This window comes from Lycium ferocissimum, chromosome 5 (assembly GCF_029784015.1).
Source record: "Lycium ferocissimum isolate CSIRO_LF1 chromosome 5, AGI_CSIRO_Lferr_CH_V1, whole genome shotgun sequence".
Taxonomy (NCBI): Eukaryota; Viridiplantae; Streptophyta; class Magnoliopsida; order Solanales; family Solanaceae; genus Lycium; species Lycium ferocissimum.
Window position 1 is genome coordinate 43,611,421 of NC_081346.1, and position 13,863 is coordinate 43,625,283.

The following is a 13,863-nucleotide window of genomic DNA, read 5'->3' on the forward strand; positions in this document are numbered from 1 at the left end:
CTTGGCGGCATGGTATATTTACAGTGAGGTGCCGCATGTTTGTAGTTTCAAATCTTATGAATAGTAATTGGTAAGCTTGACCAAAGCCAAGATTTTTTAGATCGGGACGGAGATTTGGAGCCCGGCAAGAAGCTCTTTGCATTTCTTTCTTGGCATGCCCTAGATAGCGAGTCTCCAACGGAACCATTCTAACTCTCGAAACGCTGAAAAATAGTCACTATTCATTAACATTGAACCAAAAGAGCCCGAAAGGCGTAAGAAAGGTCGAAACACCTAACGTGCAAGAATAAGACCCAACTCTAAGGACATTATGAAACTCTTCTCCAAAGGCGTCCATCATTAATTCTTTCTTATTGTCCCCTTTGACTTATTTTCATTCTATAGTTAAGAAAAGCTTTTGGTTATTATTTTAACTCTAAAGCATAATTGTTTTAACCCTCACAAAACATGATTTTCCTTCCTAAAAGTTTACAAAGTTGTTTCCAAAATATTTTTTCCTTCAAAAACCAAGTTTTACAATATTGATGGTTCTTTTTTTATGACCTAAACAACGACTATGAATCTAAGACCTATGATCTAAGAATGATTCCATGGGAACTATGATTCTATGAATACTATGGTTCTATGATGTCTATGACTTTATGATGACCATGATTCTAAGATGACTATGATTCTATGACAACTACGATTCTATGATGTCAGATATGCTATGCCTATGATCCGATATACTATGATATGCTCTATGTTGATAGTCTCGCCTTATGATTATCATTCTTCCAAGGTGAGACAAAGCGTCCATGATTACTCCATAATGCGACGGGAGGTGTCCGACCTTACGTCACTCCGGTATATAATCTTTGAGCTCTCTCGCATGCTAAATAGATTTGTTGCATACTTGGGGATTGGGAAGGATCTCTGTTTTATTGCCACTGGTCACCGTTTATCATCCCGGACGCGGGATGCCCGGACGCGGGGATTTATGGCCGAGCTTCCTTGATGCGGGCGATCGCGGTACTATGAATATGACCAAGTAAGCATGCATGACATCCGCCCCCAGGGGCACTCATATGCATGGTGTTACTCCGATATTCTATGATATATTCTATGTTCTCCATGCAAGATATGATCCCTATGTGCAGGACCTGACATGACATGTTCTATGTTTCTATGCGGTTGTTGTTCATGCTATTTCTTACTATGTTATTATTCATGTCTTACATAACATTGTTCGTACCGACGCCCCTTCTTGTGGGCGCCGCGTTTCACGCATGCTCCAAAGAAGGTTGGCAAGCTCCACTCACTCCCGGAGAGTTCACGAGCCGCATACACGTGCTATGGTCCATGATTACGCTTAGAGACTTGCAGACAAGAGTCGTGGCGGGTCTAGAGCGTTAGCTTAAAAACAAGTAGCAGTCCCACCGGTTGATGTGTTATTTACTTTTTAAAAAAAAAAAAATTACTATGTATTTTACTTTACTTTGTTTTGACCCAAGATGATTCCAAGAGAACATGTGTAACAAGAAATGGGTCGGGTGCCCATCACACCCTAGTAAAGTCGGGGGTGTGACACGCCTTTTTCCGAACTCGTTGATCTCCTATCCTTATGGAACCTTCTTAACACTTGTTTAACACCTAATTACCAATCTAAGGGACATTATAACTCTTCTCCAAAACATCATTAAGCCATCATTAATTCGATACTCGCAAATCTTGCCCGGCACACAACATATCCCTTGCTTTCCTTGACAACTTTCTTCCCTCACCTCAAATGATCATCAAATGCTATTTCTCACTTATCAAAACATCGTATACATCGTGCCCTTCGTTAGTCTATTCATGGTACGTTAATGGGAAATTTTTGAGGTGTAATAGATTTGTTGCTAAGGGAATCAACTACTACATTCGCCTTCTCTGGATGGTATAGAATATCCACATCATAATCCTTCAACAGCTCTAACCATAGCCTCTGACGTAAATTCAACTCTTTCTGCTTAAACATATACTGAAGGCTCTTATGATCTATGTAAACATCAACGTGAACACCATATAAGTAATGTCTCCAAACCTTAAGCGCATGAATTACCGCAGCTAATTCCAAATCATGGGTCGGATTGTTCTTCTCAGGCTTCCCTAGCTGCCTCGAAGCATAAGGAATAACCCTACCATGCTGCATCAACACACAACCCAATCCGACGCTCGAGGCGTCACAATAGATAGCATAACCCTCTGATCCTTCTGGAAGTGTCAAAACAGGTGCTGAAGTCAGTCAGTTCTTCAACTTCGCTCACAAGCGTCTGTCAACTGGAACTTAGCTGCCTTCTGTGTCAACTTCATCAATGGCGCTGAAAGAGAGGAGAAGCCCTCTAAAAATCTCCTGCAATATCCTGCCAACCCCAGAATACTACGAACCTCCGTCGGTGTCGTGGGTCTTGGCCAAGTCTTCACGGCTTCTATCTTCTGAGTATCAACCCTAATGCCTTTATCTGATACAATATGCCCTAGGAAAGCCACAGAATTCAACTAGAACTCGTATTTAGAGAACTTTGCATACAACTTCTGATTCTGAAGAACTCTGAGCATAGCAAGCAAATGATCCGCATGCTCTGCCTCTGATTGAGAGTAGACTATAATATCATCAAGAATCACAATCACAAACTGATCTAAGAAGGGTCTGAATGTGCCGTTCATCAAATTCATAAATACTGCTGGCGCATTAGTCAACCCAAAAGACATCACAAGAAACTCTAAGTGACCATATCTGGTCCTGAATGCTATCTTCAGAATATCCTTCTCTCTGACCCTAACCTGATGATAACCTGATGATAACCTGATCTCAAGTCTATCTTTGAAAAGCATCTGGCACCCTGCAACTGATCAAATAAATCGTCAATCCTCGGGAGCGGATACTTGTTCTTTTTCGTCACCTTAGTCAACTGTCTGTAATCTATACACATTTGCAACGAGCCATCTTTCTTCCTTACAAATAATACTGGTGCTCTCCATGTCATCGTACTAGGCCTAATAAAGCCCTTCTCGGGCAAATCTTTCAACTGCTCCTTCAATTCTTTCAGCTCAGCAGGGGCCATCCTATAAGGGGGAATAGATATCGGTTGAGTAACTGGTAGAACATCGATAGCAAATTCAATCTCTTGTTCAGGTGGAAGGACTGAGAGTTTGTCTGGAAACATATTTGGATATTCATTAACCACCAGAATAAAATGAAGGGTCGGTGGTTCTGCTTCTGCATTTCGAACTCGATCAATATGATAAATCCAACCTTTTGCGATCATCTTCCTTGCCTTGAGATAGGAAATAAAGCTACCCCTCGGCGAAGCTGTATTACCTTTCCACTCCAGAATTGACTCTCCTGGGAACTGAAATCGGACCATCTTTGTTCTACAATCAACGTTAGCATAACAAGAAGCCAACTAGTCCATACCCATAATAACATTAAAGTCCATCATATCCAACTCAATCAAGTCTGCTACGGTATGTCGATTGGAAATTATAACTACACAATTCCTGTAAACTGGTCTAGCTATCACCGGGTCTTCAACAAGTGTAGATACCTCAAAAGGCCTAATATTCTCAGGTTTTATCCCAAACCTAACGACAATAAAAGGAGTGACGTATGATAAAGTAGAACCTGGATCTATCAATGCATACATGTCATGGGAAAAGACTGATAATGTAACACCCCGTAAATTTGAGTTAGGTGTGAATATGTAAAAACTAGGATTAAGATGATTTTTATCTATGAACCCGTTCGAGATGAATTCGGGTGGTAGGTAGTTGTTTTAAAGTCAAACCAACTAGTGAAGTTCTTAAGGGCTCTTAAACTCGCCTAAGTTTCGGTAGGTCTATCTTCTGGGCCATTTTCGTGCAAATTTGTTAAGAATTAGAGAAAACTTAAAACATGAAAGTTGTATCCCTTTGAAATATATTTCCAATGGTATATTGTGGAGTTCAAACAAATCTTTGTGCTAGAAGTTATAACCATTTTACTGAGCAATGTCGAAACAGTCAAAAATCGTAAAATTTTGGATAAGTGTGAAATGGATAAGGGAGCTCGCTGAGCTCGCACCAAAGAGAGGTAGGGGATTGCCATAGCCCTAGCTCAGTGAAGTAGGGGGGTCCAAAATATCCCAGTGCTATAAATTCATCACTTAACTTGAAAATTCATTTATCAGACATTCCAACTTCGTAGGAAACCCTTGAAGGATGACCTTTTGAGAGAAAACAACCCTAAGGTGAGTCTATACTCAATATCCATCAATCATACACCAAATTTCATCTCTTCTTGATCGTAAATCATCTCTCCAAACCCTAGGTTCTTGAAAAATTCAAGAAGAGGAAGAGGAGAGGCGTGTGGGATTCCATCAAAAGGTAAGACTCTTGATTTTATGAGATTATTATCGATGTCTCAACTAGTATAGAATAAACAAAGAGGTTAGAATCCACCAATGATTTTCATAAGATTCAAGAATAAAATTTAAGGCTTGCGAAAAACCCTAGTTTTCAAAATTCCAAGAAAACTTCAAGAAACTATTCAAGTTCTAATCTTTATCATCTAAAACCATTGTAGTTCGATTATTGAATCTTGGAAAGTGCGGTTGAGCGAGATTTGAGGTATGGCTATATTTTAAAAATCGTCTTTTCAAGTATGTCTAGATTTTCCCAAAAATCTTTCTTGAAGTATGTCTACTTTTCAAAACCCTTCTTTAAAGTATGTTATCTTGCTTGAAACGTCTGGATGATTGGTTGTGACTTGAAATCTTCCTTTGGAATATGAACATGATTATAACTCCTCTTTGGTGGAAGTTCTTTTGGAATTAAAGATGATTTCTTTTAGACAAGGTCATGCGTGTGTAGGGTCAAGCCCGCATCAAACCTTATACGAACTATACTACTTTGGGAAACTCGTTTTTTCCATTATTAGATGATTGAACTCATTTTTCTAAAGGCTGGACCTTAAACTAGTTTTTCTATTGAATGGATTTCTTGAAATTGAAAATTGAATAAGAGATTTGAATAAGATTCTAAATCGGTTATGACTTGAAATGCCTCTATTTTGAGATGATGACTTGAGGAGTGCGATTCGGCTCTAAGCCATGATTGATGATTCAGTATTATGCCATGATTTGTATTTTGTTTGTGTTTGGGCCTGTATGGGAAAGCTGTGCTAGTGTAGAGGATGATTAGCCATTATGGATCCTAACGTATCAATACGAGTATTCCTGTGTCAGTCCATAGGATGATTGACCTCCGTTGCTTCCTAGCCCGGAGTATCTATTACTGTGTCAGTCCAGAGGATTGACCTCCGTTGCTTTCTAGCCCGAAGTATCTATTGCTGTGTCAGTCCAGAGGATGATTGACCTCCGTTTCTTCCTAGCCTGGAGTATCTATTACTTTGCTAGTTCAGAGGACAATTAGCCTCCGTGGTTTCCTAGCCCGGAGTATCGACTGATTAATTTGCCTGTGAGTGGCTTCTTTTGTATCTTTGTTGCCTGTGAGGGGCTTGTGGAAACCTTGAGTTCGTAAGTGAAACACAGAATGATGTGAACGGTAACATAAGTGGAACTTGATATATTTCGATATGTTGACTCTTATTGGTGATTTCCCTAGTTTACTGGCTTACTTATTCTTTGGAGTTTGAACTATTTCTTTTGATATCATTTTATTGATTTTACTACCTTACTTTAGTTTTATTAACTATTGCCCCTTAGACAGTCACTGAGTACCCAGTACTCAGGCATACCATTGTTGTTTTTAATGGTATGTTAGGTATCATTGAGGAGCAGGTTCGCGATACGCCTACGACTTAAGAGAACTTGCTGCTTTCGAGACTATTCGGTGAGCCCACATGGTTGTTCATGGGGAACCATTCTATCTTTACTTTTCATATTTTAGTTTTGGGTTGCATCCCGATGTTTTTTTAGACAACATTTATTATCTTAGAAGCTCCATAGATAGTATACATTCTTGTGGGTAGTTGTCGAGTTGTTTAACTCTTGGGCACGTGATACGTTTGATTTAGTTTTATAATATTAAAGACTTCCGCTAATTTAATTCATATCTCATGATTCGTTTGAATTTATTTTATAAACTGTTGGAGGTGATTATTGAACCTAGCGGGTTCAAATGTTGTTATTGCATCTTTTAGGTTCTTCTGATGTTGTTCATAAAGTCGGATGCCGGTCACGTCTAGGGTGGGTTTTGGGGCATGACAGATAATAAACCTGTAACAACACCAGGTGGCGACTCTAGATCCTGCCGGCCAACCAATGCATATATGCGGTTCTGAGGACCCTCGAGCTAGACACTTCACCTCTGTCCCTACCACGACCGACTGAAATTTGAGAACCCTATCAGGAGGGCGTACTGATGATAAAGAACCAGCTGCAGATCCTGTCGGCTGAGCTACACCTCCACCCCCTCTCAATGGACAATCTCGCATAATGTGGCCTGGATGACCGCAGGTATAACACACGTCTGAACCCAAACGGCACTGTCCGGTGTGAACTTACCACACTGAGTGCATCGTGGCGAATATGGCCTCATCTGGCCAGAATCACCTCTGAACTGCGAATTGGAAGCCCTGGAGCTCTGGCCTGGACCAAAATAAATGGCTCGATCAAACCTCGATCCTGGAAACTGTGAAGGCGCGCTAACCGCTGAATAGGCTGGGCATCTAGGAAACTGCTGCCTATGACCACCCCTAAACTCACCAAAGGAATCAGAAGATCTAGCCCTCTTACTCTGGCCCCTATAATGCTATTGATCAGCTCGCTGCTGCTACTTTCACTCCTCTAAACCCTGAGCATATGCCTGAATACAAGAGATATCCATACCCTCCTGAAGTGAGGCCGTCATGCAATCATTAATCAAATGCGGCCCAAGTCCAATCACAATCCGATGTACCCGATCCTCCATCTCGCCCTACAATCGTGGGAGCATACCTGGCTAGTGAGTTAAAGAGAAGACTGTACTCTCGAACACTCATATTCCCTTGGCGTAAATTCATAAATCTATCAACTCAAGCCCATCGGGTCTCTGCTGGCAAATAATGTCGAAGAAAGGCCTCAGTGAACTCCTGCCATACTTCTGGAGGTGCATTAGTCCCTCTGGACAACTACCAAGTCTCATACCACCGGACGACAACATCCCGCAAACGGTAAGAAACTAACTCTACTAACTCAGTTTCAGAAGCATGTATTACCCTTAATGTCCTCTGCATCTGATCTAAAAAATTCTGCGGGTCCTCATCTGGTTTTGATCCTGTAAATACTGGAGGGTCCGAATTGATGAAGTCTCGAACCCTGGCACTAACAGCCCTGTCAATATAACCAGTACCTGTACCCTAACGCTGGGCCTGAGCAGCCACTAACTTAATCAATAATCGAATAGCATCTCGTAGCTTTGGCCTGAAGTATCATGTGGAGGAACTGGGGGTACTGTAGCTGCAGCCCCTCTGGAATTCGCTAGGACGGAAGGGCTCTGAGAAGACTGAGATAGGGCCTCACTTGGGGACTCACTCTGGCCCAGATCTACTGGTGACACTAGACTGTTACCCACATCTGTCGCAGACTTGCCTCTCTCTCTAGCTGAAGCTCTCCTCATCATAGGCATCGCTGAAATCACAGTACGTTATTAGATAAGGAATCCTGATGATATGGCTCTAACATATGATCTACGATGACAAAGAAAGACAACCTTCCTAAATGCCCTGTAGCCTCCTGTTTATAAGTGTGGTGCACGACACACCCATAAACAAGACTCTACTACACACGGCTTGTAGACACCCTAGGACGCAACTGCTCTGATACCAAGTTTATAACGACCTAAATCGGAGGGCCATGACGGGCACCCGGGCCCTACTTACCGAGCATTGCTAATCATGCTTTCATATCATAATCATAAACAAGGGTGGTCCTTGAGGGTCATTAGATGAAAATCTGCTAGATCATAAGAGAAATATATTGAAAAGGGATGAGCCCAAAAATGACACACTATATAACTATGTTGGACAAAACTGTACAAGCCGACGAGGCCATCACAGATAACTATACAACAAAAATATAGGCCGAGGGGGCCATACAACGTTTGACTATACCACAACTATCTACAAGCCTCTAATAGAGTACATGACATAACAAGGTCAGGACAGGGCCTGGCCATACCCGTATGTACATAAAAATATAACGTACCAAAACACAACAGCAACTTTGGGACAAGGGGAGTGCTCAATATCGAGGTTAACAACAACTTACGAGTGCGGCATCATCAACTGCTCACCCTCGAAACCGCGGGCACGAAACGAGCGCCTTAAAAGGACGTCAGTACGGATAAAGTATTGAGTATGCAAGGCATGAAAGTAACATAGGGAAAACATGAAAGTACATGGGATGAAAGGAATGCAACCTGTACCTCTGAACTTCCTCTGAGGGCCAATGACATGCATAAGTACTTTATATATAAGGAAAACATGAAAGTACATGGGATGAAAGGAATGCAACCTGTACCTCTGAACTGCCTCTAAGGGCCAATGACATGCATTAGTACTGTAAATATATATACACACACACACATATATATAACGCCTGGTCATATATATATATATATATATATATAACGCATGTAAAGCCTTTGTGGGAATCCCATCGTATCATATCGAGCACTGTGGGCATCATTATCATCATATCGGCCTATGTGGGTATCATCATCATGTGACCAGCTGATCAGGTGGTAGTGCGTATATAACACCATAACCTTCCCCATACCCCATACCCCATATAGATATAATATAATATACGCGTATATAACACCGCGGGTATATATATATATATATATATATATATATATATATATATATATATATATACGCATGAATATAATAAGAGTACATCCTGAATCTGTCGGAGTGACGTAAGGTCGTTACACCTCCGAACATCATTATGAGATAGCATTTTCATCAACATATGACTCTATGAATCATACTGAATCTGAAGAAGGACTTACTGAAAGCAACATTACTAGAACATGAATCAACATGGAACATCCCTAGCCGCTAAGAATAGAATCATTATGGAGTAGCGTTACATTTACGTTTTGTTCATAAGGATCATGCCAAAGAAAGAAAGTTAGTCTTAACATACCTCAAGTCATCAACAAAATCCCACAATGAATCTATCGGACAAGTAATCCAATCTTCTTAGCCACTACAACACACCTAATATCCAACAACACAACAATAACCTCATATAAGTCTCTTTAATTTCACATCATTACTGACCCCAAGATTTATATCAAAACAGCCCAATATGCGCTTTGTATACGACACTTATACACTTTCTTCTTCCAATTATACCAAGTATAACATCCTCAATACAATCCCAACACCAACTACTATCCTTACGACAAGGTTTTAGCTCAAAAACACATTAACAACATGACTCAAGTTAGATTACATCTCAACATAAACTCAAGTTCATATTTGAACCTTCCCTCCAAACCTAGCATAACCATCATATAAACTCATAAACATGGAAATAAGATGGAATCTTACCTTAAAAACTCAAGAACACTCCAATTACATGATTACTTCACCTTGAAGTATCCTCCAAAGCTTCTATAAGAAGGAGAAACAAGCTTCAATCATACTTTGGAAACCTTTAGTACTTGATCTTCTCTTTTAATCCTTGGTTTTTCTTCGGAATTTATTAGATATGTTGGAGAGGGTTTTCTAGAAGGTTAGAGGTCAGGGGAAGTGGAGAAAAGGAGATAGAATGATAAGTATACGAAATATATAAAAAAAGAACTGGAACTGACTTAAAAATACAGCCAGAAAATACTGGCCGTGTATACATATATATATATATGGGGTCCAAGCTACTGGCCGTATATATATACGGTCCGTATTTATTCTTCCCAAAACAAACTTCGACGAAACGTATTCTCTTCGATTCGTTTACCCTCTAATCCTTCCAATACTTGTGAAACATGAAATTAAACCATCGCATATTCAAGATGAACACGTCTAATCTCATATAACCTCAAAGATAATTCGGTTTTCCAAATCTATAGCAACCAACTCATGAGGAAACTTAACGTATAACAGTACGAAGTGTAACATCATGAAGGTAAGAATCATAGACACAAATATTTCGTTCATCAAGCACTTAAGACATGAGTAGAGAGTCACTTTGAACCTAAACGTGGCATATGTACTTAGGAAAGAAAGGGAATCTTTTATGCCTAGTTACAAGATGGTTTCATAAATTCACTTGAAGAGGAAACCCAACATTAGCCCAACATCGCCTTCACTCGTAACCTACCTTCATAATTGTTTGTTATCATCATGATCGTAAACCATTAGCGAGAAGAACATAAGCACAAATTACATATAATCATGGGTAGAACTTCTATCTTGACTTACTTTTATCATCATATATCAACATCATCGCTATGATACCGCTAGCATAACATTGAGGTCAAAATAAGACATTTACCTTAAGAATTCTCATATTGTTTAAGGAATATGTGCGGATTCCATAGGACTTATAGTTTTTAAATGTTTTCATTACCTTCTCCTCGATCATTACCAAAATCATTATCATCATATTCAGAAAGCACTTAGAAATTAGAACATGGAAATGGGTATATAAGCTCGATAGATATGTGGAACATGAATACGGTTTTTAACTTTAGACATGAGCTCAACCTGTTGTGCGAGACATGAAAGAACATTTCCTTAGCATAGGTCACTGTCATTATGGACTCTTAATTCTTGACTCACAAACGTGGAGCGAATAGCTCTAACATGGGCATGACATAGGTACGTAAGGTAGGAGTTGAGTACACCTAGGCATAAGTACCACATGGTACTTGAATTACTCTAGAATTGGAAATGTAACATCACTTTGAGCTTTCCTTTCTCATTCTAAAACTTGCTTTCATGAAATCTTTAGCTTTTTACATAGATTTATCCAATACTAGGATTCTCTTGATAGGCATGACAAAAGATGAATTACCCATATATATCCTTATCATGGTTACATGGAATCCCCGAACCTACCATTATCACAGGCCATTTGGCCATACCCTTACAACATTTCGAATGGATTAATAAGCATGGGGTTAGGCTCGTTTTTCTTTCCATTTTGCATAACTTCTCATAACCAACATCCTCGACAAGACTTGATCATTTTTATAAAACTTTGAACCTCATTATCGTACAACCCAAACGAAAATTTGTGAACTCAGCACTTTTGTCACGACCCATTTTACTAGGCCGTGCGGCACCTATCATTCCCACTACGATAGGTGAACCCTTATCCTAATATAACCAATGTAAGTAAAGGCGGAAGAAATAAATATAGTATAAGTCACAAGTCATCCGCATAAGATAAAGTGCGAAAATACTAAATACAACCCCATAGCTCTGGTCTTGTCATACAAGAGCACTAACTACATACTACGAGTTTGAAAGATGATAAAGTCTCATAATATAACTATCTCGAAATAAGAGTAAGACAAGTAAGTAAAGGAGAGAACATCCGGGTAGCGGCCGTCATCGTGCTCACCCTAGAATGACTCTACAACAGCCTCACCAATCATCCCCGAGGGAAAAGAGTGGAACCTATCTAATACTCTGCATCATAAAAGAATGCAGCAAGCGTCTCACACGTTACAAAACAACGGATCGGTAGGTATCATCGGCCGACTAAGCATAGCTGACATAATTCAGACAATAAAGCAGGATAGGCAGATAAATCAATAAGTATAAGTCATACATAAGCCAGAACCAAGTACATGTCATCACCTAAGTTAAAGCATCTACTCCCCAAATGTGCTAAGTCTCAAGTACTCAGTCCGAATCCATACATCACAAGTACATCACAAGAATATCAAGTACATCACAACAGAAACCAAGTGCAATGCAATGTAATAATGTATGAAATGTATATGCAATGCAATGCTGTGTACACATGTACTCCGAACGAAAATATCGACGTCTCGGTAGCACAACCCATGGGGGACCCGCGAAGTCCATGTACTATGTCGCTCCGTATCACACAGCATAGAGACGACCTTTCCACCCTTCACGCCTGCCGACCATCCCGTATGACACAACATAGAATGGTCGCGCAGTTAGTATAAAACCTCCCATGTATTTCAAAACACAGAGGTAACATCGTCACCGCCTTGTCAAATGTGCTATATAGATATATATGCAAGATGAGTGCTCAATGCATGATTCAAGTATGCAGATGACAACAACAAGATCTCTTATCACCCTCATTCCGCTCCGGTACATGACCTCGGATCACTGACTCTCATCTCTTTTTAACACAATCCACGATTTCGGAACAACCATCGGACATCGGACTACTCACATCACTTGCATGCAAACTAAGCTGCGCTCATCACAGTGTTTCATCAAGTACCAACAATGTATCAATAGTATATCATGAGAATGTGTGCAATGCATGTGCCAACATCAAGAATCAGGTCAATATCACAAGTACCAACATGGGTACGCCAACAACATATCAACATCACAAGTACCAACATGGTACGCCAACAATATTATGAAAGACTACACAAGTCATATAGAACTCTATCCTTGTATTAACATCCACCCGTAAGATACTATAATATCAGAATCAAGATGGAACAACAATTCCTAATAACTACTAACCACGCGTGGCATCAAACCAACACAATAAAATAATCAAGTCACAACACAACAGGGTGGCTAGCCCCAATCATACAACAAGGCCCAACCTAAGGCAATATCCAACCTAACTTTATACTCGAAGGTTTACATGCTTTCTCCAACAATATAATCTAACTATATGCTTCGTTATTCGAAGTCTCACCAAGGGTAAGCCATAACCTACCTGGAACGCCGAACAGCAAATCACGGACCACAAGCTAATTCCTTGCCCTCATTGTAAGTCTCCACATAATCAAACTCTAATCAAATACAGATTCTATGTAAGAATATGAGAAGAACTACACCCATATTGGCTATATTCTATTCAGGTCAACCCGCTTTTTAATTTAGGAAAATGGGACTCAAGGGCAAAACGAAAATTTTATGATCAAAATACCAATTTCAACACCAATTAACCCAAACCCATCATTAAAATCAAAGGATGTTCAACTAATCCTCAAAATCCTTTTTATATGAAAAACCCCCAATTTGGGTCTAAGAACCCTAATTTTGATTCAAGAATTTGTATGAATAATCATGGGTTATTGATTACTAAGCATGGAAATATGGTAATCTATCATAAACACCAACAATTTCATCATTAAACTCCATCAATTAATCAATTCCGTTTTCAACACTTTTTCTCCCAAAACCCATGAAAACCCTCTTTGATTCTAGTTATTACTAGGCTAGAATCATGTTCAGGAGACTATAATAACAAGATATAGGGACAAGGCACTTACTCTAGGAGGAAAAAGGCCTTCTAGAGCTCCAAGTCACCTCCAATGTTGCTCTCAACGAATATAGAACTTATGAGAAAGACTAAGGGTTTTATTTAATAAAACCCTTAGTCTAAGGGTTTTATTTGATGAACAGTGTGTTTAAGCCCTATTTGGAATCTTTCATAATAGTGTTCATTGATGATATCCTGGTGTACTCCAGAAGTAAGGAAGGGCATGAGAAACGTTTGAGAATTGCTCTTGGGATATTGCGGGAGAAGGAGCTGTATGCTAAATTCTCCAAGTGTGAATTATGGTTGTCTTCTATGTCTTTCTTGGGGCATGTTATTTCGAAGGAGGGTATTATGGTGGATTCTTAGAAAATTCAAGCAGTCAGAGAATGGGCTATGCCCACATCAGTGACCG

The 13,863-nt window shown here is 39.8% G+C and overlaps 1 protein-coding gene across 1 annotated transcript; it reads right to left on the minus strand.

Moving 5' to 3' along the window:
• Positions 1–2,520: 2,520 nt before the first annotated feature.
• LOC132057773 (uncharacterized) lies at positions 2,521–3,668 on the minus strand. Its single transcript, XM_059450376.1, has 3 exons — positions 3,440–3,668; positions 3,052–3,178; positions 2,521–2,671 (listed from the first exon to the last, which is right to left on the minus strand). Exons 1-3 carry the CDS (start codon positions 3,666–3,668, stop codon positions 2,521–2,523), a joined length of 507 nt encoding a protein of 168 aa, XP_059306359.1.
• Between the last annotated feature and the right edge of the window lie 10,195 nt (positions 3,669–13,863).